The 22,381-nt window shown below is 33.3% G+C and overlaps 1 protein-coding gene across 2 annotated transcripts in view; it reads left to right on the forward strand.

Moving 5' to 3' along the window:
• The window catches only part of LOC113042549 (matrix metalloproteinase-16-like), a 59,971-nt gene that overhangs the window by 11,920 nt on the left and 25,670 nt on the right, over positions 1–22,381 (forward strand). Inside the window, exons 2-5 of one of the 2 annotated variants that reach the window (XM_026201484.1) lie at positions 4,612–4,760; positions 5,872–5,886; positions 6,248–6,370; positions 12,478–12,782. In XM_026201484.1, the coding sequence (XP_026057269.1) occupies positions 4,612–4,760; positions 5,872–5,886; positions 6,248–6,370; positions 12,478–12,782 (592 nt within the window). The remainder of the gene's footprint in view (positions 1–4,611; positions 4,761–5,871; positions 5,887–6,247; positions 6,371–12,477; positions 12,783–22,381) is intronic. The other variant, XM_026201485.1, reaches the window with a different exon arrangement.

The following is a 22,381-nucleotide window of genomic DNA, read 5'->3' on the forward strand; positions in this document are numbered from 1 at the left end:
GAAATATTAAAATTACTAAAACTAAAATGTCTAATAACTAAAATTATATAAATACAAAGATGCCAAAAGAACATAACAAAATCACTAAAACATACATAAAAATATAATAAACTCGTTAAAATCTATATATATATATATGTGTGTGTGTGTGTGTGTGTGTGTTTGTGTGTAAATAAAATATAAATAAATACTATAATAGTTTAGAAATACTACTAAAATAACATTGACTTGGCTCTTCAAAATCTGAGCAAGAAGAGACACATTTGGGCTTTTTCTTTCATATGGGTATCACATGTGTGTATTCACACCACAACTAATTATCCTTGTTATCCTTCACACATAAAACAGCCTAAGTGAATCAAGTCCTCTGATCACTGTGTGTGAGAGAGTGTAACAGAGATATATTCATGTGACCTGTTATATATTACCTCTGGAGTCTAAGGGTATTTTTGGGGCCTGGAGAAGTTTTGTCATGCCCTGACATTTGTGCTTTTTTCAGTTTCTTATACACATCTAAATGGCTAAAGTCTAATCTCCCTGTAATCAGCACAAACTGGGCTATAATAATATGTGAGCTGCATGTATGTACATGATTGTGTTTTTGAGAAAAAAAAATGTTATGCGTGGTTAGTGAAAAACTAAAAATTTTAAATCACTTGAATAAGGCCACAAAACACATACAGAACATTGGTTCCCGGGACTTTTGAGAACTGGAGCTTGTAGCCTAGAATTTTTCTTTCTAAATTATGTGAAAATCATCTTGTTTACTCACTCACAGAAAACAATATGTTGATTTAAATTTTATAAGACACTTTTTGTTGGTAAAAGTCATATGCGAGTAGACGTAACTATCATGAATATCATTGTGATTTACACCTGAGCAGACAAAGGCCTGCATAATGAGCTGCATAATGAGCCTTTCAGTCAGCTGTGTCACTGAGAGGGAGGAGTTACAAGAAAGAATGTGAGGACAAAAACATTTATTGTTATTACTATCATTATTATTATTATTAATGCTGAAAAGAGCTGAGAATATTTTTTCAGTTTGTTTGGGGGGATAAATTGAAAGAACAGCATTGTTTGTTACATTTGTTACAGTTACATTTATTTGTTACATTTATATTATTTACATCAAGCTTTTGAATGGTATATTGTTATTGAAACTTCATAATGTTTCCCTTGATTATACATTTAGTCAGGAATAATAGTTTGGAAAAAGTCTTTGGACTAGTAAAATGTTTGCACGTTATGTGAAAACTAGTAAAAGTATATAAATAAATAAAAAGAGACTTACTCATGTTTATGATCTCTGCTGAATAAAGTGCTTCATTCTTTTTTTCTGAAGAAATCCAAATCTCAAATCCTCAACCACATCACATCTTTTTGGGGTGAATTATGTCTTATTCCTCTCATCGCGAAGCAAACAGTAAAATAATTTTAAAAACTTGAAGAACAGTCTCGCTGCGTTGTCTTCTGTTGTGTAGGCGTATTCAAGCCGCGCGCTTCAGTGTGGGGGGTGTGGTCACATTAGAAGATAATGAAGGGAGACGTGAAAAACGGACATCGCATTGTTTTCATATGGATTACTTTATCACAGAATATCTGTTTTTGGCAGCACTTGTTTAGTTTAAAGTAGACATGTCAAGCTTTCTATAGATATCTCTCTCATGTCTCTTCGTTGAGTATTCACGGAGTTACAGTTCATTTTAATGACGTGTTTGTAAATGAAGATCAGTGCAGACAAAGGCTGCAGACAGCACACCTAATTTGTTATCTTTATTTTATAAATGTACAAAGTTCTGTTGTTATTATGTCTGTAAACAAAAAAAGTAGACCCTTTACAGATTCGATTTGTGTATTGCGCTTATCTGTACGATTAAAACTGAAAGTATAATTAAAGTTCTTTTCGGGGTTATCAGGAGAAAATGCCTCATAATGCGTATACGCGTTAATCGACTCCAGAGGGTTAAGCTTCCTGTCATGTAGGCCTATCTCACAGACCAACCTCAATTTAGTCTTTAATTGGGTTTGATTAACACAAAACATTCCTGGTAAAAAAAAAAATAAAACAGATCTTTAGGGACATTTGTTTGGTCTAAGATTGTTTGCGAGGAAAGTTATTCTAGGACAAATATAGGAACATGTCATACTTGGGTAAATCGTGTTATGTGTTTTAGATGAGTATGACATCAAATAAATTTTGCAAGAAAAACAGAATCTCCCATAGAAATATCTAGCTCATATTTCACCACAGAACAGAAATTTTCTTTAGCACACGAAAAATATACTTTGCATAGATATCATCCTCATTACAGCAATAAAAAAGAAAAAGAAAAAATATAATCATTCTCATTAGTGAAAATGATCCCAATATCCAAGTATGCAAATGTAAAAGTTGTCCAAGCGAAGAAGGAATAGAAACAGAAGTTGTATTTTATTTAGATTTTCTGGTTTTCATTATAAGTTTTATGAAAGTTACTACATTAAATAATAGAATACTAGTTAGCAATTTGTCGAATTACTAAAAAAGAAAATAAATTGTCAAATAAATAAATAAATAGATAAATAAATAAATAAATAAAATAAACAATGTTGTTTGAACTTAAAAATGTATGTTTAGTCTTGAAATGGTAAGTTGTACTTACATTCCCATTATGTTATGAAATCGTTATTTCTGAATGTTCTGAACATTGAAAATGTCAAATGTCATTTTGTCACTTTACTTTTGAACATTTCGTAAACATTCTGAAACCTTAACATAAAAAAAAAGACGAATTTTCAACCAAAACATTTTAGAAGAAAACCGTTCCATCAATGTTTTTGCTAATGTTTTGAGAACATAAAAGACCAAAAAACTTTGAACGAACATTCTATTAACGTTACTAGGAGAACATTTGTTCATAACTTTTAGAGAATCTTGTGAGAACATTCCCTTTTAAAACAATTGAATTTTAATAAGATTAACTGTATCATATAAATTCTTTAATACTTTAAAATCCTATAGCATTATTAATTGTACAAAAAAAACTAAAATGACCATCAGCAGCCAATCAAAATTCAGCAGCTCACAAAGTCAATATCAAAGAAGCTGACATTTGACAGCAAACAACTGTATCTATAAGACCTGTTCTTTCAAATGTTACAAATCTTTTTAACGTCCAGATAAGCTTCACATACAGCAGAGATTTGGATTTGACCTCTATATGTGTGAGTTTGTGTGTGTTTATCTGGTGGACTTCTCTTTAGCACAGCAACAGTGACTTTAGAAAAGGGCATGTTAGGACATGGATGTTCTTATAGCTAGAAGAGAGATGATGACTCACACACACACACGCACACACACGCACACACACACACACACACACACACACACACACACACACACACACACACACACATACTCTCAGTGTCATGATGAGTGTTGTAGAGTTGTGATGTATTTGGCTGTTTGCTGAAGGCAGCAGATGGGTCAGCAGAGGATCCGTGTAAGCACTTCCTACCGCTTCTCTCCAGCATTAATGAGAAAACCACTGCAAAACAAACTCAACCTTCTTTTTAATCTGCTAATGGCAATAACGGTAGCAGCGGCCATGTTTCTCCAGAAAACTCTGTCAGTATGAGTTCATTTAGCTATTATAAGAAAATACAATTCTGTCTGGTTATATTTCCTTAGGCATATTAGTTGTTTTTCCTCTCAATTTCATATGTATTCTAAAGATATATAAAATATAACTCAAGATATCAAGAGTTATATTAGCTATGTTAAGAAAAAATAATAATTCAGTGATATTAATATAATCATATATTTTCAGTTAGGTGGTGTACAAATGAAAATAAAAATTATTACAATGCTTATTTAATTGGTAGATTGTGTGTGTGTGTGTGTGTGTGTGTGTGTGTGCGTGTGTGTGTGTGTGTGTGTGTGTGTGCGTAAAAGACATGTGTATATATTTTTCTTTTTTTTACTTATCATAAACTTCATATTTCAGAAAGTTGTGGACTAAGAATTAATTAAATACATAAAATCTTATATATATATATATATATATATATATATATATATATATATATATATATATATATATATATATATATATATATATATATCAATTAATAAAATATTTATAAAATCTAATAAAAAAATATATATTTATAAAAAATAGATTCAAATTTATTTACATTTATTAATATTTTTTTTACATTATTATTTTTTAACTCCACACACTTACATATAATTGCATATTCGTAAACAAGAATGACCATTTAAATTTTTTTAAATTTACAAATTAATTACAAATTACAAATCAATTACACATACTAACATATGTATTATTAATATATATATATATATATATATTAGTTATACATTATTTATATATGCAAATATGAGATTAATTAAAGTGATGAAATATAATAACTACACATGAATTACACACATAGATGGTAGTTCAGCTTTGCATGTAAAGCTACCATTATATGTTACACTCAGCATGCAAAGAATGAAAAATTATTAATGCATCGACTTATGATTAAATGCTTAAAGATATTAAAAGCATATATGTTCCCAAAAGTGACGTGTAATGATTAAACAAAAGTCTCTCTCACTCTCAGACTTGGCTGCAGCGGTATGGCTACCTCCCTCCCACAGACCCCAGAATGTCCGTCCTGCGGTCAGAACAGACCATGCAGTCTGCTATCGCTGCCATGCAGCGTCTCTACGGCCTTAACGTCACCGGTGAACTGGATAAGAACACCATTGAGTGAGTAGCAGTTACACTCTCACACGGCCACTCGCTCCAATATCGACTGATTCTGGGTCAGAAGTTTAACATGATGTTGTTCTTCTCAGAGACTCTTTAACATCATTGATTGTGTACAACTAAATTAGTGGCCATACTTTACCATTGCAAAAACCAACAAAGACGGTTGCCAGCATGTTTAGTTCCCATCATGAGCTGTCTCTACCAACACCTTCATAAGTAATGCCAAAGTCATGGGTTCAGTTCCCAGGGAATAGACCTAATAGACCTTAATCAGGGTAGTGATATATTTAATTTTTGACAGGGAATAAAATGAGGCTGTGAAGGTCAGTGGATTGCACTGTTGTTTAACAACATACTGATTGTTCATTGGATGAAAAACTTTCAGTAGTTAAAAACCCCATAAAACAGTTTTGAAAGTGGTGAAAATTAAGTGATCTGGGCCCTTATACAGAATGTGCCATTGTAAAATCTATCCCTCGCAGTCTCGTTTTCAGCCGCATTCAATTCCATATGGTGTCAAAAGTGACTTCAGTTTATACCGAAATCATTTAGGCTAAAATATATGTGAAATGTATGAATGTAAATTGCTAAACCACCAGTGAGATTGCCATAAACCACCCTGGACTAACATGAAAACTGATTTCAGAAGGGTAATGGATGGGGAATTACCAGATTAGATTTTTAAGAAATGCCTTTACAAACTCCTCATGTACGTCTATGCATACTGAATTTGGTGTATAGCAGTGATTCCCAACCACACTCTTCAAAAAAAGTATTGGCATCCATGGTTCCATGAAGAACTTTCAACATCCATGGAATATTTCCATTCCAGAATAGTTTTTGTTTTAGTGGAGTTCTTAACAGAACTGTTCTTTGGCGGACCAGAAAAGGTTCCTCTAAGGCATCACTGTAAAAACAACCTCTTGGAACCTTTATTTAAGATATTTTTCTAGTTTGTCATTATTGAAAGACACTCACACCTGTCTGATAAGGGCTGCAAACGTCTAAAACGGTTGGGAAACACTGATGTACAACATCTGGCCACTAGGATCCTGGTGATGTCATAACTCTTATGTGATCTTTTTGTTTCCTTTTTGCTTCGGCGTAGTGATATCACCATAAGGTGAGGCTGACACTTCTCTTATCATTTGTTTCTGAACTTGTATAGGCTTCTCTATCTCTGTGTGAACTCTAATTGAAGGGAACACACTGTTATGAATACAGTAACCATACAGTGTCATATTAGTTGATTCAATGGCTGATATTTGGCCTCTCTATTCATCTTTGAAAACATGGTGGATCTTATACTATTAAATACACAACTTAATGTTAATCAGGTTGATATGATGGAAACCTTGTGTATTTTGAGGGGTTATTCTAGAATGCCAATTAATCTATGAACATTTTAGTGTTGTGTAGTGTAGAAGCTCAGACAAGTGAGAAGCAATGAAATATTAATGATTCTACTTATGTTTCTCTCTCAGCTGGATGAAGAAGCCACGATGTGGGGTGCCAGACCAGTTCGGCGGTGCCTCGAAATTTAGCGTCCGAAAAAGACGTTATGCCCTCACAGGGCAGAAGTGGCAACATAAACATATCACATACAGGTGAGTTACGAAAACACATCAACTTTGTGTGTATGTGTTATGAAATCATTTATTTTTGTGCATTTCTGTGAAAAAATAAATAAAAAAACAATAAAAATCCCGGTAAAATATGTAAAAATCCTCCAAACAAGACACATTTTGTTTAGAAGCAAAATTGCTTAAAATATTTCAGAGAAAGTGTATTTTTCGTACTTTTCTTTTAAGCATAAATCCAACATCATTATAGTGAAGTTTATGCTTGAATCAAGAAAAAAACTTTTTGCCAATGGGGTAAGAAAAACAGACTTAATTCAAAATATATTCTCTGAAAACAAGTTTTAATATTTTATGCAATTTTGTTTCTCAAGTATAAATGTGTCTTGTTTTAAAAGAAGTCTCTTATGCTGACTAAAGCCGCTTTTATTTTGTTAAAACGCCGTAAAAGCAGTAATATTATGAAATATTAATGCAATTCAAAGTAACTGTTTTCTATTTTAATATATTTTAAACCTAATTTATTCCTGTGATGCGAAGCTGAATATTCAGTGTTGTTACTCCAGTCTTCAGTGTCACATGATCCTTCAGAAATATTCACATTATTATAAATTTGAAAACTGTTTTTGGCATATACAGCATCTTTTCTGACCTACATTCTTACAATGAGTTATTGTTCTTATATAACCTAGCGACAAGTGATTTGTATTGCTGTTACATGTATTATACTAACATGATGCTCTCTATAAATGCAATATTTCTTTGATAATCCCACAGCTTATGCATGACCTATATTCAAATATAACCATGTTACATTCGCCTCAAAATAATCTGTTGACAGTACTGTGTCGGTGGGTTTGTGTGACGGCTGTGACGGACAAACTCACACCACTGTAGAACATAAGCAGAAGTTTATCCACCTAGAAACACAGTCTCACCTAAGAATGAAGATTTAGACAGCCGAACAGCTCAAATAATAAATATTCTTACTGAATAATTCATGTAAGTGCTTTAACAAAAAATCCAGCTTAACATTTCTTCTTTTAAACTCCCTGGCCTTCTCTAATTGTGTTAATGTACAGTAAAAGTGTTTTTGCAAGCTGATGGACGAGACGAAATTACAAAAGACTAGTGCATCTTTTGATATGACAATACAGCCTACTGATAAAGAGAGAAAGAAAGAGAGCGATAGAGAAAGATTATGATTATGTAATGGAATGGTGGCTGTAGGCAGGGGTGTGTGTGTGTGTGTGTGTAGCCAGGCTGAGCAGATGGGTAGGCAGTACTTACACACACATACACACGCACACACACACACACACACACACACACACACACACACACACACACACACACACACACACACAAACTCATACACATACAGAGGCCTCTCCTCATCCTTAAGCTATAACAAGCACAAACAGCATCACTGTATGTGTGTGTTTTAGTCTGGGCTAATTGAGTTGGTCTCAAAGCAGTCTGTGTTCTCATAACCAGTGACACACACGCAGTCATTCACGTAACTGACATAGTTTCAATATCGCCAGCAAAGGACCTGAAAGAACAAAGCGAGGTGTTGTGCGTTCAGTGACTCTTTCGTGTGAGCCCTTGTGTTAACATGGGTTAAGATGATATAATACCACAATTTTTTTCGTAACAGCATATGTAATGGGCACTGTTGATTTGACAGAAGCCGGTTTAGGCTGTCCTGTGTTTTTGAAAAGAACATTTTCTTATATGAATTCACAATTTAGTGGCTTAAAGGATGCTCAGGGTTCAGGACAAGCTCTGTGGAACACGTTTGTGGCAAAAATTTTAGAAAATCGTTTGCTTTTGTTCCTCTTTTGAAAGTCACTTTTGATCAAATTGACCACTAAATGCAAACATGTTTCATTATTTTATTGGAAGTCAACTAGGCCAGCATACTTTTGAACAAATATACATTTTAATCTATTCTATATATATTTAACATTTTATATACAAATTATTTTTGTTATAAATTTGAATAATGTAATATTTAAATATCAATATACTTTATTAATATTATTATAACTTATTTTTGCACTGGCATGTATTATTCAGTAAGATTATAGGTTTACGATTTAATCTGTAAAGTTGTAAATAGTATAAATCTATACTTATTAATTTTTAAATCAGTTTATATTTAGAATTTTATCGATGACTTTTAAAACTTTTAAACAAACCAACATTTGATTTATTTTAATTCTACTTGATGTTTGCCACCTCAATTCAAAATTGAATTCAAATGTAGGAATTTCGAAAATAATTTTGATGGGGTGTTTGCACAACTCAGTTTGCAACTAAAAATGGAAGAAAAGAATTACGTGTTTTGGCCATTCATTTATATGACAACTGCAGTTTGGCGGCCTGAAAACTTTTTAAAACGATACCATTACGGTCTCTAATAATACAAAATTTGTGAAATAATGTGTTCAGTAGCTATGTCTAAGTATTTCTTTACAAAGTGGTATCGCCAACTACTGGTCTGGTCAGCATTTTTGCAGATTCATGTGAACCGAAATCATTTTGACAACTTGATCATCTATACGTGAAACTTTTTAAAAACACAAAGGAAAAAAAAATTCAGTTTTCAGTACTTAACTGTCATACCCTCAATTTAATTCTGAAAGGCTCACAACCCTGCTTAATTTAGTGGACAATATCCCTGCTGTTGGATTTTCAATGGAAAGATTTCTTCTGGTGGTGGTGGTGTAGCCTTGTGGTTAAAGAGCTGGGCTGACAGCCAAACAGTTACAGGTTCAAACCCCAAAAGACGTGATCTATGAATTATAACCATTGTGCCCTCTTGACAAACACTTAACCCCTACCTGTCGTTGTGATTTAACGCGGTTAGACTGTAGAAACGATTTCCACTGGCTCTGGTCATCAACCAAGTGTTTTCTGGCATCCAGACTCGATGCAAATTTATGCTCCTTTTTCTCAGTGATTTTTTTTAACTGAATCAATTCTGTATGTCACAGATGAGAAACATGGCAGGAAGGTTTGTAAAACACCTCACACGTCTCTAACAAGCAGCCTTCACAGCAGCCGAGCTGGAAATCTAAGCCTAAAGAGGAAAGTAAATATCGGAAGGGTCATGAAGTTCAAAGACGGGATTAGGATTTCTGGGAAGTACAGCTGAGAAAGACAAGAAAATACATGAACAGTGGAAGCCAGATGTTGATCTAATAGTTTGCATTCACAGACAGAACAACTGTATGCAGATGATATCCAAACACCATCCTGCACCACCTGGAGGGAATAAGAGAGACAAATAGAGATAGAGCTTAGGTTTCCGTGAGATATCATGTCTTGTAAATATTTGAAGAGGCACAGCTTTAATACAATTTAAATTCCTCAGCACATTTGAGAAAACAGCTGCTACTGAGTTGATTGAGAGTTTTGGCTAATACACTATAGACACAAGCACTACGCTGTAGTACCTGATAGTCATACTTAAGTACCTGTATAAGAAGAGAAACCCTCATGAAGATACCGCAAGTAAATGTTAAAGTAACCCATGGGAAACATATCAGATAGAAGTTTTACAGTAAATGCTATTGTATGTACTTAAGCATCAGAGTCTGTGTAAGAAGATGAATCAGAAAGTGAGTCAGAATTTGACCAACTGCTTTAGTTTCTGATTGCTTTGTGAATGAATCATTCAGATAAACTGTAAACCAGTAAACGGTTCAATTAAACTGCCTCAAAATAATGATTTATTCACAACTGTGTTCTGTTCTAAATGTTGTCAGGTAAAAGTGAAAATCAATAGATATATTTACAATCAGTTGAGTTCGTAATATTGAGAAAAAATTTCATATTTCTTCCGTTTCACATGTTACATGTAATTACTATTATAATAACAATTCATTATGCATAATTACATGCAAGTAACCCTAAGCCAAACCCTAATCCTTACCATATAGTAAATACACGTAGTTAATTAATATGAATAACTCTGTAGGCATATATATATATATATATATATATATATATATATATATATATATATATATATATATATATATATATATATATATATATATATATATATATAAAACATTTTGAATGTGTTTTTATTTATATTTCCAGTTTTGTTTTAATTTTCATTTAAGTTTTAGCAATTTTCTTTCAATTTAGATTTTGTCATTTTTATAAATTTTAAATATTTTTATTTAGCCCTTTTTATTTCTGTTTTAGTAATTTTAGCACATCAACTTAAACTTATTTTATTTCAGCTAGTTGCCAAGACAATATTTCTAGTTTTTTTAAGTTTAGTTAAGATTAGGGTTGTTGTTGTTGTTGTTGTTGTTTTAGTAACAATTTTAGTATTTTTTTGGTTTTAACAAAACAACTCTGCAATTGAAACTAGGATGATCTTATTAATTCCAGTAAATCAGAACCATTGGAAGGTTTTTGCAAATTAAGCTGTTCAAAAAGAAATTATTTACTCGATTTGAGTATCTGAAAGTATTTACCTGTTCATTTCAAAAGATTTAGATGTGGCTATATGACATGCAGGTAGCCTACTTTTTCAAAACATTAGCTTGACTGTGGTTGAACTAACTATACGTAGCTTGTATTCTAGGTAGTGTACAGTCTTAAAGTTGCTTCTTCAACACTGACACCAACACATTACTACAGTACATTAGAAGTATTAGAACCATCCTTCAACCTTCATAAACTCAGTCCAGAGGCTAAAGAAAATGTGGTTTTGTAAAGAGCTTAAAAACAATTTAAACATATTATACCAACCCGATCTCACGGCCAATTCATACGTATTTTACGAGGTGTCTTATTTGTACGAATTTGTACGACCACACTCATACAAATTCATATGATTGTTGCCAAATCGTACGTATTTTAAGAGTTGCACAATTCGTATGAATTTGTACGAATGACCTACACCTAACCCCGCCCCTAAACCTAACCGTCACTGGGGTTTAGACAAATCTTATAAAATCGTACAAGTGAGGTCGTACAAATTCATACAAATAAGACACCTCGTAAAATACGTATGAATTGCCCGTGAGATAGCGTTGATTATACACATAATTCGGAAAAAAACAAGAGTTTTGAAAATATGCCCACATCAGGTGGCTTTTGTTGTGCAGTGAGCTGTTGGTAATCCTCAGTGAGAAAATAAACCTGCTTCAACCTCCAGCAGAGGAGCAGGGGCAGGAGAAGCAGTGGTTCCTCCTAATTTACTCTCTTTGTCTGTTTCTCTTTATTTCTGCAAGATTACATGGAGTGAGATACACTTGCTCTGTTCCCAAATCCAGTGAGCTGTATATGTAGACAGCATTTTAAATCATTTTTGAAGTGAAAATGCTTTCAAAATACAATCTAAGTTAAGCTGCATTATACTGTAAGATGCATTTTGGTCAAATTAAAAAATGCAACCACGCAGTGTTACTTTAGTTTTACTTATATATATATATATATATATATATATATATATATATATATATATATATAATTACAGTATTTATTAATATTTTGAATTAGTTAAAATGGCATACTTTGTTTTATTTCCTTCATTTGTATTAGTTTTGAAATGTATTTTATTGTGTCCTTGTTACACATATTACATGTAATTTTTAATATAATAACAATTCATTATGCATAATTACATGCAAGTAACCCTAAACCAAACCCTAACCACATAGTAAATACATGTAGTTAATTAATATTAATAACTCAGTAGCCCTACTTAAATATATAATTACACTGCAACAAGGACACCTTAAACTAAAGTAAAACCAGTAATTTTAGTAATAGTAATTACTAAAATTATGGTAATATTACTTAATAAAGTAGTAATTACATATTTATTACTAATTTATTATTAACTTACTTTTTATTTATTGTACTTTTATAATATACATTAGCTTTATTGAAACTAACAAAATCATTTTTAACATCTCTGCTTCACAGAGAATTATAAAAACACAAAAAATTACAAAAAATGTAATTCAACACCAAGTGATAAAAAATGTGCAAATAGCAAGCTCTATTGCAGTCAAACGTCCCGTGCAACACAGGGTTGTTTATTTGATCATTGGATGTAAAATACAAACTTTCTGATTGTCATCTTACCTTCTTTACAGTATAAAAAACGTCACTCCTAAGGTGGGAGCGGAGGAGACCCACAATGCCATTCGCCGGGCGTTCGATGTGTGGCAGAATGTCACGCCGCTGCGTTTCGAGGCAGTGCCCTACAGCGACCTGGAGCGCAACAAGAAAGATGTGGATATTACTATCATTTTTGCCTCAGGTTTCCATGGCGATAGCTCCCCCTTCGATGGAGAAGGGGGTTTTCTTGCGCATGCCTACTTCCCCGGTCCGGGGATCGGAGGAGACACACACTTCGATTCGGATGAGCCTTGGACTCTGGGGAACCCTAACCATGATGGTACGTAAACCTGGTTACATTGGTCGCGTATAAACCCAGCTTTATTGGAGAGTAAATCTCAGCTCTCTCTCCTCATGAGCTTTGCTTTTCTGGACTGCTCTAGAAAATGATGGAGTATTACATGTAGAGTATATGTATTTGGTCAATTTTAGCACCATACACACCATTAAATGTAAAGCAACTGATATTTTGAGATGGGAACTGGTTCTAGGGAACTTGTTTGAGGAACTTTACATCAAGGAAACTAGATATCCAACAGAATAACTATATTTAGCTTATTTTTCTGTCTTTGAAATAATCAGTATTTATGACTTAAATCTAAATAGATGTTCTGCTATTTTTCTGTTGCATCATAATTTGGAATTCATAATAATTCATAAAGTTTTTCCACACTGACCGATTTTTGTTTTTGCACTGATTTCAGATTTAAACTGTGTGTACAATCAAATACAAACTGTGCTGATCAGATGGTCTCTTGGTGGTGTCTTGACTAGAATAGGCTGCAAGTGTAGTCAAACATTATGCCAAAGTCTGTCTCTGCAAGACCAGCTTGTATCCGTCCAGTGTTGCCAGATCTCTAAAAAATCCCCCAAAAACAAGAAACCCAGCCTGACAAACAATCCCTATGTTTGCAAGTCAGCTAACCAAGATATGCCAAAATAAGCATGTGTTAAGTATGGGAAAATAACTGTTTCTCCAGCTAATCTAAAACTTTTGTAGGCCAAAATCTAACAAGCCTAAACGCCCAGCTGTAAATAAACCCCAAAAACTGCAACCTGTGACTTTACGGATTAAAACACACACACACACACACACACACACACACACACGTAAAAGTTCTTTAAAATATGCAAATTGCAAAACTGCTTCTGACACCAAGTGTTCTGAATCTGAAGATATTATGTGCACAGATTATATGGTGTGGGGGCGGAGCCAGGGTGCTGTCAATCTTAATGCAATTGTAGTTATTAATTTAGATGTTTCAGTTTAACCAGGGTAACCAATTTTTCAAGTGGACTATACAATTCAAAAGTGCTGGCAACCACACCTACATAATATGCAATATCGCACATAGTCCTGAAGCTTTACTCTTCAAGATCACATCCCCAAACCTGTTTGCCGACTTAAAGTCTTTACAAAAAAATTATATATGAACCTGCTACTTACAGACTTCATCACTTCAGTATGCAAGCCTATTTCTCCATTAGAGTTAAAATCAAATCAAATGACATCATACTGTGAAATAAAATGTAAAATGTGAGATATATTTGAAACAAGAAACAAGTCACAATTAAGCTGTAATTAGGTTACTTTTATTACCCCACTTGTTTTTAGAAACAGACACAGAACATTACGGCTGGGCTGTGGGACTGTGTGTGTGTGTGTGTGTGTGTGTGTGTGTGTGTGTAGGAGAGCGGTTAGACCTCACAACAGGAACAATCTCCTGGTCTCGTTCAAGGATGAGAGAAAGAAAGATTGTCTGGGATGATAAAGGTGAAATACACAGAATAGAGCGAGAAAACCATTTGTTCACAACTGGAGCTTTACACTTCAGCATCAAAATTGTGAACAGATGAAGCTGTGTAGCTTCTTCCCTGCTGCTATGGACATCGTGGTGAGGTGGTTTATGATGAACCAAAAGGTTAGGTTCAAACCAAACCAGGTCAAGGTTTAGCTAACATGGACCTACACGTACAGTATATAAGCCTGAGCTACTGTTACAATTACATTCTGCCATCAAGAAGCATATTTTTTTCCACTGATGACCATTCAAAAATTTGATTTAAACATCCAAAGTTTGATGTCACAACTATTATTGCTTAACACAGGTTTATTTTTATTTTTTTACTTTTTAAAGCCAAAGGCCCCCAAATAATATGATCTCCCTTCCTGAAATAGACATTTGTAAAGTCATTTGTGAAAAATATGTGTTTTTGTAATTTGAATAAAACTAAATAAAATAATAATAAATAAACAAATATGAATACATTCAATAAATATATCATAAAAAAACTATTTTATTTATTGTATTTAATAAAAATAAATAAAATCTTAAGTTTGACATTATACAGATGTTTCCCAAATTAACTGTTTAATTAAATTAATTGCACATTTAATTGTAATACATAAATATTTAACATTTAATTTATATTTAATTTTATTTAAAACATTTATACCTGAGGAAGTTCAATTGACTGAAATATTGCTTTAAAAAAAAAAATTGTGATTAAGTTTTAATACAGAGCATGGCATCTGTACATTTTTTCAAGTTTATATTGGACATTTACTACAATTCTGGTGTGTTAAAAAATAATAAAACTAATATTCATACTATACATGTTAATTGACATCCATTAAAAATATATATTATTATTACAAATATATATATTAACATTTCTTTATATATATTACATTTTCTTAATAGATACCAGAGATCCCAGACCCTAGTTTGAAAACCTGTATTATTTCCAGCTACTCATAGAGGCACCATACCTGCACATTATGCTCTTGAAAAGATAAGCATGTTTTGTTTTTCACCAAAATGTCCCCGGAGAGGGGTACGCACAGGCGAACACAGATTTCGACAGATTTTGACGTTTTTCGTGCTCTTATGTTGATGTGATAACATCGGCTACAGTGGAAAATATGGAACATTCACGTGGCTGCACTCATGCAGGAAATTAAAATTCCAGAGTGATATTTTCTCTCCCTCACCCAAATCAGGGTGAGATGGGGTTTGTCAGGTTAGAAAAACAATCGAGAGTGAGGAATGCCCTGAATGTTTAGTGAATCAGGAGATATGCTCAAAAAATTAAAAAATTTCACCTACATTTCAGATGATTATATTTAGTCACACATGTGGGACCATGCACAAGAGCCGACAGGAACCGTGGCTTGTGTCAGGAAAATCTTAACATCTATGTAAAGAACAATCTCTGCTGGAAGAGTATAACTTGCAAGATAAGGGTGGATGATAAAATAAATGTGAAGAGGAACTTTTGTATTGCAAATCCACATTGGTCAGTGGGCTGTCAGCATAAAGAAAGAGGAGTGTGTGTAGAAATAGGGATTAAAGATGTGCAAAATGACATTTTTAAAATCGACAGTTAGTCGTGGGTTGTTTGTTCACTCAGTAATCATAAGATAGATAGATAGATAGATAGATAGATAGATAGATAGATAGATAGATAGATAGATAGATAGATAGATAGATAGATAGATAGATAGATAGATAGATAGTAAAGTAAAGTGACAAGTAAATCAAAATTGTCAAATAAATTAAAATATAGAAAAATCAACTAATCTTTGCCAGTGATTCACAGTCTAATCAAATCCCGATGAATACAACGCATTATAGAAGTTAAATGCAAATGTGATTTAATGTTGTCTTGAAACTGCTCCATTCATGTAGTGTCAGAATTACTGTAATTATGAGATGACAACTCTTGAGACTCTGAGCTTTTCACATCCTCAGACTCTGAAATTATTCATTTCTATGGCAACTCCTATAACGGCAAAACAGATGCATGCGCGGGCTTTGTTCCTGACATTCATGACATCGAAACGTAATCACTACATTAATTCACTTAAAAAACACTGAAGAATAAACAAAGTGCATCAAATACTGCTGACAAGAGAATTCTGCGCTTTCATAGTTCAACAGAAATGTAAATATTTTTTTTCGAAACTTCACTTGAAACTTCATAACGATGAAAGTTCCAACGTTTGGAACCCAACGTGTCATGTGACCAGTCTGTGATGTCATCATACTCTGACAAAGAGACTTTATCCATAGCACACACATAATATAATACAGTATATGTCAGAATTAGCATTAATGAATAATATGTGATTAGAATGGCCTGCAGACTGTACTGTATGTGATCCATATCCTGTATGTGTAAGGAGAGCGGCTCACGCTGGTACACACCAGGCCTGCTCTCAAAATAGGCTCTCACCCACCGACTGGAGCATTAGCATTCCATGTGGATAGCAGCAGCACCTTCCGCCGGCACAGCCTGCCTCTCTCTCTGCATCTCTCACTTTGTCCCTCTCTTTCCATTCAACATTTGCCTCACACAGCATTGTGAGTAAGGCTTGGATAACTTGACGTGTGTGTGAGTGTTTAAATACTGTCCTTAATCTCTCCAATCTCTTGTGAGTGTCCGTCTCAAATCTACTTCCTCCGGATTCAGAACCAGCGTGTCTTTATTCATCCCTTGTTAGCTTGCTAAACTAAAGGAGTCTTGAAATGGTGCCTTGGATTCTGTCTTCCTTCTTATAAGGCAGTTTTACAGCAACTTATGTGAATTTAGTGCAAATTGAGCTCATAAATATGAATTCTCATTAAGCTGTACTGGATATACTGTACTGTATGTAATTTGACGCTGACAAAAAAAGGCCTGGACAAGCATAAATAAAGTCTATTCGGCATGTTGTCCAGTTCAAAATCATACATCTGATCGCTTAGAGAAGTAACAGGTGTACTCAACAAACTACATGTTTCAAGGTTACATTAAGGTCTGTAGCATAAAAAAAAAGGTTTAATAGGGTTTAAAGTAGATTCGGGGGGGAAATCAAATTGCAATTTTTTTGATAAAAATTGTGATTGCGAAAAAAGATCTGTAGTACTGCGCAACTTGGCAAAAAAATAAAAGATATAATAATATAATATAATATAATATAATATAATATAATATAATATAATATAATATAATATAATATAATATAATATAATATAATATAATATAATATAATATAATATGTCTGTAGTGCTGCACAATTTGGCAAAATAAAATTTAAATAATATTTATCAACTATAATAACTATTATACAATAATTATAATTCTATAATAATTGTTATTACTACAGTTATAACAAACTAAGATATATTACTATTGCAATATTTCACTGCAAAATAAAATAGTTTAATGAAACTGTTTATTATTATTATTATTATTAATAATAATAATAAATAAAATAGTAATAATAATAATAATAATAATAATAAAATTAATACAAATTATACTAAAAATAAATAATATTTTATAATAAGTGTTATTTATTTTACAGGTTTAAATGTTAAAACAGGAAGGAAGCCCAGTTGTCTTATAAGCATTTCTATCCACAAGTTTGCGAAGATGGTTGCCACATTTTGAATTATCTTAAGAAGATTATAATATCCAAAAGAACATGCAGGGCATATATTTATTTAAAGAAATTGCAGCCTTTTTGAGATTTGATTGCGATTTCAGTTCTATAACTAATCTAAATATTTTTAAACAAATGATTCGCCATGAGCAAGCATAAATATTTTACAATAGCGCTGCATTTTTAAGATGGTTTGTGTTCAAGGTCAGCATATTTATTAGTCAGGATAGAGATCTGAATTTGAAACAGGAAAAGCAACGGTAGAGCCAAAGTAAAGGCCGTAAGTCTAGACGTGAGAGCTGAACAAGAGGAAGAGAGGGGGGTTTGGACAGATGAAGAGAGAGAGAGATGGCCAAGCAGCTGTTCTCTCCACAATGCTTCATCTGTTCATGGGCACCGGCTCATTTCTTCACACCCAAGAATGAACCTGAACCTGATCTCTCCTGGAATCAGCCACGAGTAACAGAAGAACGCCAGGAATCCGAATACTCAGCGCTCGCTCGTCCTCCATTCCTGATCCAATTACTCAGCGATGGCCTTCTCGAAGCTCTAACAAAAGCCCTCTTGTTCTCAACTTTCCCATCACCACTCATGTTGAAATGAAGACTAATAATGTTTCTCATCCATAATTAGCATTTTATATGGGAGTCGTCTGATTTGCAGTTCAACTGTGTGTGCTTTATGATGCTAACTGCTAGGCTCACTGTTTTATTGTCCACCATAATGATTTTTCCACTGTTAGCATTGGGTTCTTAGCGACATCTGTTTGCTGTGTACAGAGTCAGCAAGGGTTTGTTGGCGAGGTGCGATAGCAATGTTATGCTAAAGGGCTGCTGGAAACTAATGGATTTGGTTAGCAGAGCAGTGCATAAAGAAGGGAACTAGAGCAACAGATTAGTGATTAGCATGAAACTTTCAAAAGCTTTCAAAAGTTTGTGCGAGATGCGCATGTATGACACCTAGAGAGTTGTACTGTACATAAACAGTTACCGATGTACTTTAAGCTAAAACAATGCAGCAATTAGTCAAATTTCCTACTTTATATGCTGCTAAAACTCATTTAACAAACATTTGAGTCAGGTGTGTAAGAAATTTGGGTCTTTGTTGTTAGTAGTACACCTGCAAATCAAATGCTAGCCCTGCACCTGCAAAGATAGGTTTAGTCTTGCTATTGTGTTTCTGTATACATTATTGTTTGAGGCTCAGCTAGTGGAACGCCTTTATACTTGCTGTGTGTTTTCAATATAGTGTTATTTCAGTTTCATTATTCAGGTGTGAATTATTTTCCACACAGCTGCTGAAGTAGCACGTAGCAAGTCTTGCTGAATGGTACAAGCTACTTTTCTCAACACTGATCAGAATGGACCAATTATAATCTGTGGGGAAAAATAAGAGAGCTCTGCACTTGTCTATGTTTTTTTTTTTTTTTTTTTTTTTAATTAACTACAAATGTATAATATATAATATAATATAAATACATAATATTTATTATTACTAGTAAAATTAAAGAACTATATATATATATATATATATATATATATATATATATATATATATATATATATATATATATATTACTATTGTAATATTTCACAGCAATTTATACAAATTTTATATAAAAAAATAACATTATAAGTAAAAAGTAAACAATAATATTAATAAAATAATAGAGTTAATAAAAAAATGCAAAAAAACTAAACAAAACAAAAACATGCAATACTAACACTCTTATTTATTTACTAATATTATTGTACATTTTTAAATGTTAAAACATGCAGGAAGCCCAGTTGGCCTTGAAGCATTTATCTTTACAAGTTATATATGTAATTTAACCATGATTCATTTTGTGATTTCAGAAGTTTCTCAAACTTTATGTTCTCTCATTAAAAACAATTCTTGTTGAGGTGGAAAAAAATAAATATTTTCCATATATTTTTTTTTTTTCAAATATACAGTATGATAGATATAATAGATGACAAAATAACCATATAAAATTCATACACTACACAGCTGAGTATATTGTGTATAGAAAGTGTAAATATAGATGCATAGTGTATAACGCTCTTTTAATAAGGTTGAGAACCACTGGTCTGTGCTATTTTGTACTATAATTTAGCCTTTCCGCTACACACAAAATGTCAAAAATATGTAGTGGAAAGGCCGAATTTGCTAAAGCCAACAGCAACTCATCAAACAGGCTGAAGTTAGTCAAACATTCACACCTTTATAACAGTTTCACACAGTTTTGTTCATGATCTCCATGTGATGTGATGATATAATAGATACTACCGCAAAAGCTTATTGCGCAGAAGGAAAAATTGTAGGGGAAAATCAAACGCAGCTCACTTTAAAAGAAAGGAAAAGTATTTCTCTCAAAGAGACCTGTATGCCTCAGGCGTTTACTGTTTTCACTAAAATCCTGTTGACAAGGCTGTAAGTGTGGGCCACCGATAGCTTTACACCAGTGTAGAAACAGATTTAGCATTGTAATAGCCAGGCTAGAAAGAGGAAGGCACTAACGAAGGTAAATTAATGAAATAGAGTTCTTGTCCTCTTAAAGCAGTGCTTTCCATCTTTAGTTGAACAGGACGTTTGTCCTCCAGCAGAGAGGATATCCGAATGGGATATAAGAAGGGTGTAACGTGACCCGAGGGTATCCTGACTGATGTCTTTGTGTGTTTTGAAGATGCCTGGTGCCTCCGCGTCACAAATGTTCAAACGCATTCACACGTTCTTGCCTTTCTAAATGCTCGCCATTCCCTTGAGAAACACTGAGTGATGTCATATCCTTTGACGTTCATCAAGCCGTTCGCTGTCATGAAAATAATTTCCTGGCGTTGCACGTGGCAGAAACGCTTGTCAATCATTCAGCGGTGTGGGATGATCCACTCCGATATTTCCCATCTCGTGTTTGAAATTAAGCGGATGGATCCATCATCTGTAATCAGAGCCCAGGTCTCTGGAGTCGTGTGTGTGTGTGTGTGTGTGTGTGTGTCAGGGCCGTGTGAGTAGGAAGTTCATAGTGCGGATTAAAAAGACATCGCTCATTTGACTAGAAGTGAAACTGACAATTAGAGAGAAGGTGTGTGTGTGTGTGTGTGTGTGTGTGTGTGTGTGTGTGTGTGTGTGTTAGAGAGAGAGAGAGAGAGAGAAAGAGAAAAGAGAGAGGGGAACATTTTACTTATTCTCTCCTGCATGATGGGACACATTTACCAACTTTTGTGTTTCTATCCCACACAAAAATGTTTACTATGGTATTACAATGGCATTAATAATATATATATTTTTTGTTTATTTTTTATTAGCTTACAAAAATGCTCTATGGTAGTACCATGGTGCAGATATGGTAATATTGTGGTACTTGGAAACTTGGCTTAGTACCATGGTTTTTACATGCTGTTCCATGGTACTTCCAAGAATAGCAGCATTCAGTTATGATAAATGTCTCCAAAATACCTTTGAGCTTTTTGCAAGCTTATATCGTGGTAAAATCATGGTAATTTTTTTACGTTTTTTTGCTACACCTTAAAGTACCATGATATCTTAATATATGGAAATCATTCAGTACCATCAATAGCGTTGCCATGTGTCATTGGACATTTACTATGGTAATACCACAGTATTATTTAAGTTACTTTGAGTACCATATAAATACAATGGTACTTAAATTTGAATGTAATCAAACCATATATTAAAACCATGTTTTTTTAACATTTTGGAAAACCATGAAATTTATTCAGTATCATGATATATATATAAGAACCACACTATTACCTTGCTTTTTGGACATTTACCGTCTCAAAATCATATTTATTTAAAGACCTATGAGTTCCATGTAACTAAATATGGTAATCATTTAGTACATATGTATACATTAAAGTAGCATGGTATTATCAAGTTTCATTGGACATTTAAAGGTAAAATCATATTATTCTTTTAAGAACTTTGAAGCTCTGTGTAAATACCATTGTATATAAGGAAAGGTAATTCCCAGATTGAGGTCAATGGACTTGACAAATTGAGTAAAGTCTTTTCATGTCCATTTCCCATTTTTGTTTCCCATCACTTTGCTTTTATTCCCCTGAACTTGCCTTTCAGCTGCCTGCTAATTAATCAGGGTCTTGGGTCTTGCGTAAGAGTCATGCCGGTTCAAACATAGCTGTTCTGGATTAAACTTCAGCAGGAGCATCTCGAGAGAACCATATATATATATATATATATAAATGATTGCTAAGATCTAAGTGCTTGAAGTTATTATAATTTTTCCATGTGGATAGTGGATGATTCTGTCACCATTAAGCCATTCTCAGTTTGTTCCAAACGCATAGCACTTACTATTTTCTACATAACACGTACATTTCATTTTGGGGTATTTGTTTGTTTTGATTCATTAAAAAAGAGCTAGTTCCTAAGAATCAGTTGTGTTGTTAATTTGTGAATCAGATAAC

The sequence above is a fragment of the Carassius auratus genome, chromosome 24 (assembly GCF_003368295.1).
Source record: "Carassius auratus strain Wakin chromosome 24, ASM336829v1, whole genome shotgun sequence".
In the NCBI taxonomy this organism is placed as follows: domain Eukaryota; kingdom Metazoa; phylum Chordata; class Actinopteri; order Cypriniformes; family Cyprinidae; genus Carassius; species Carassius auratus.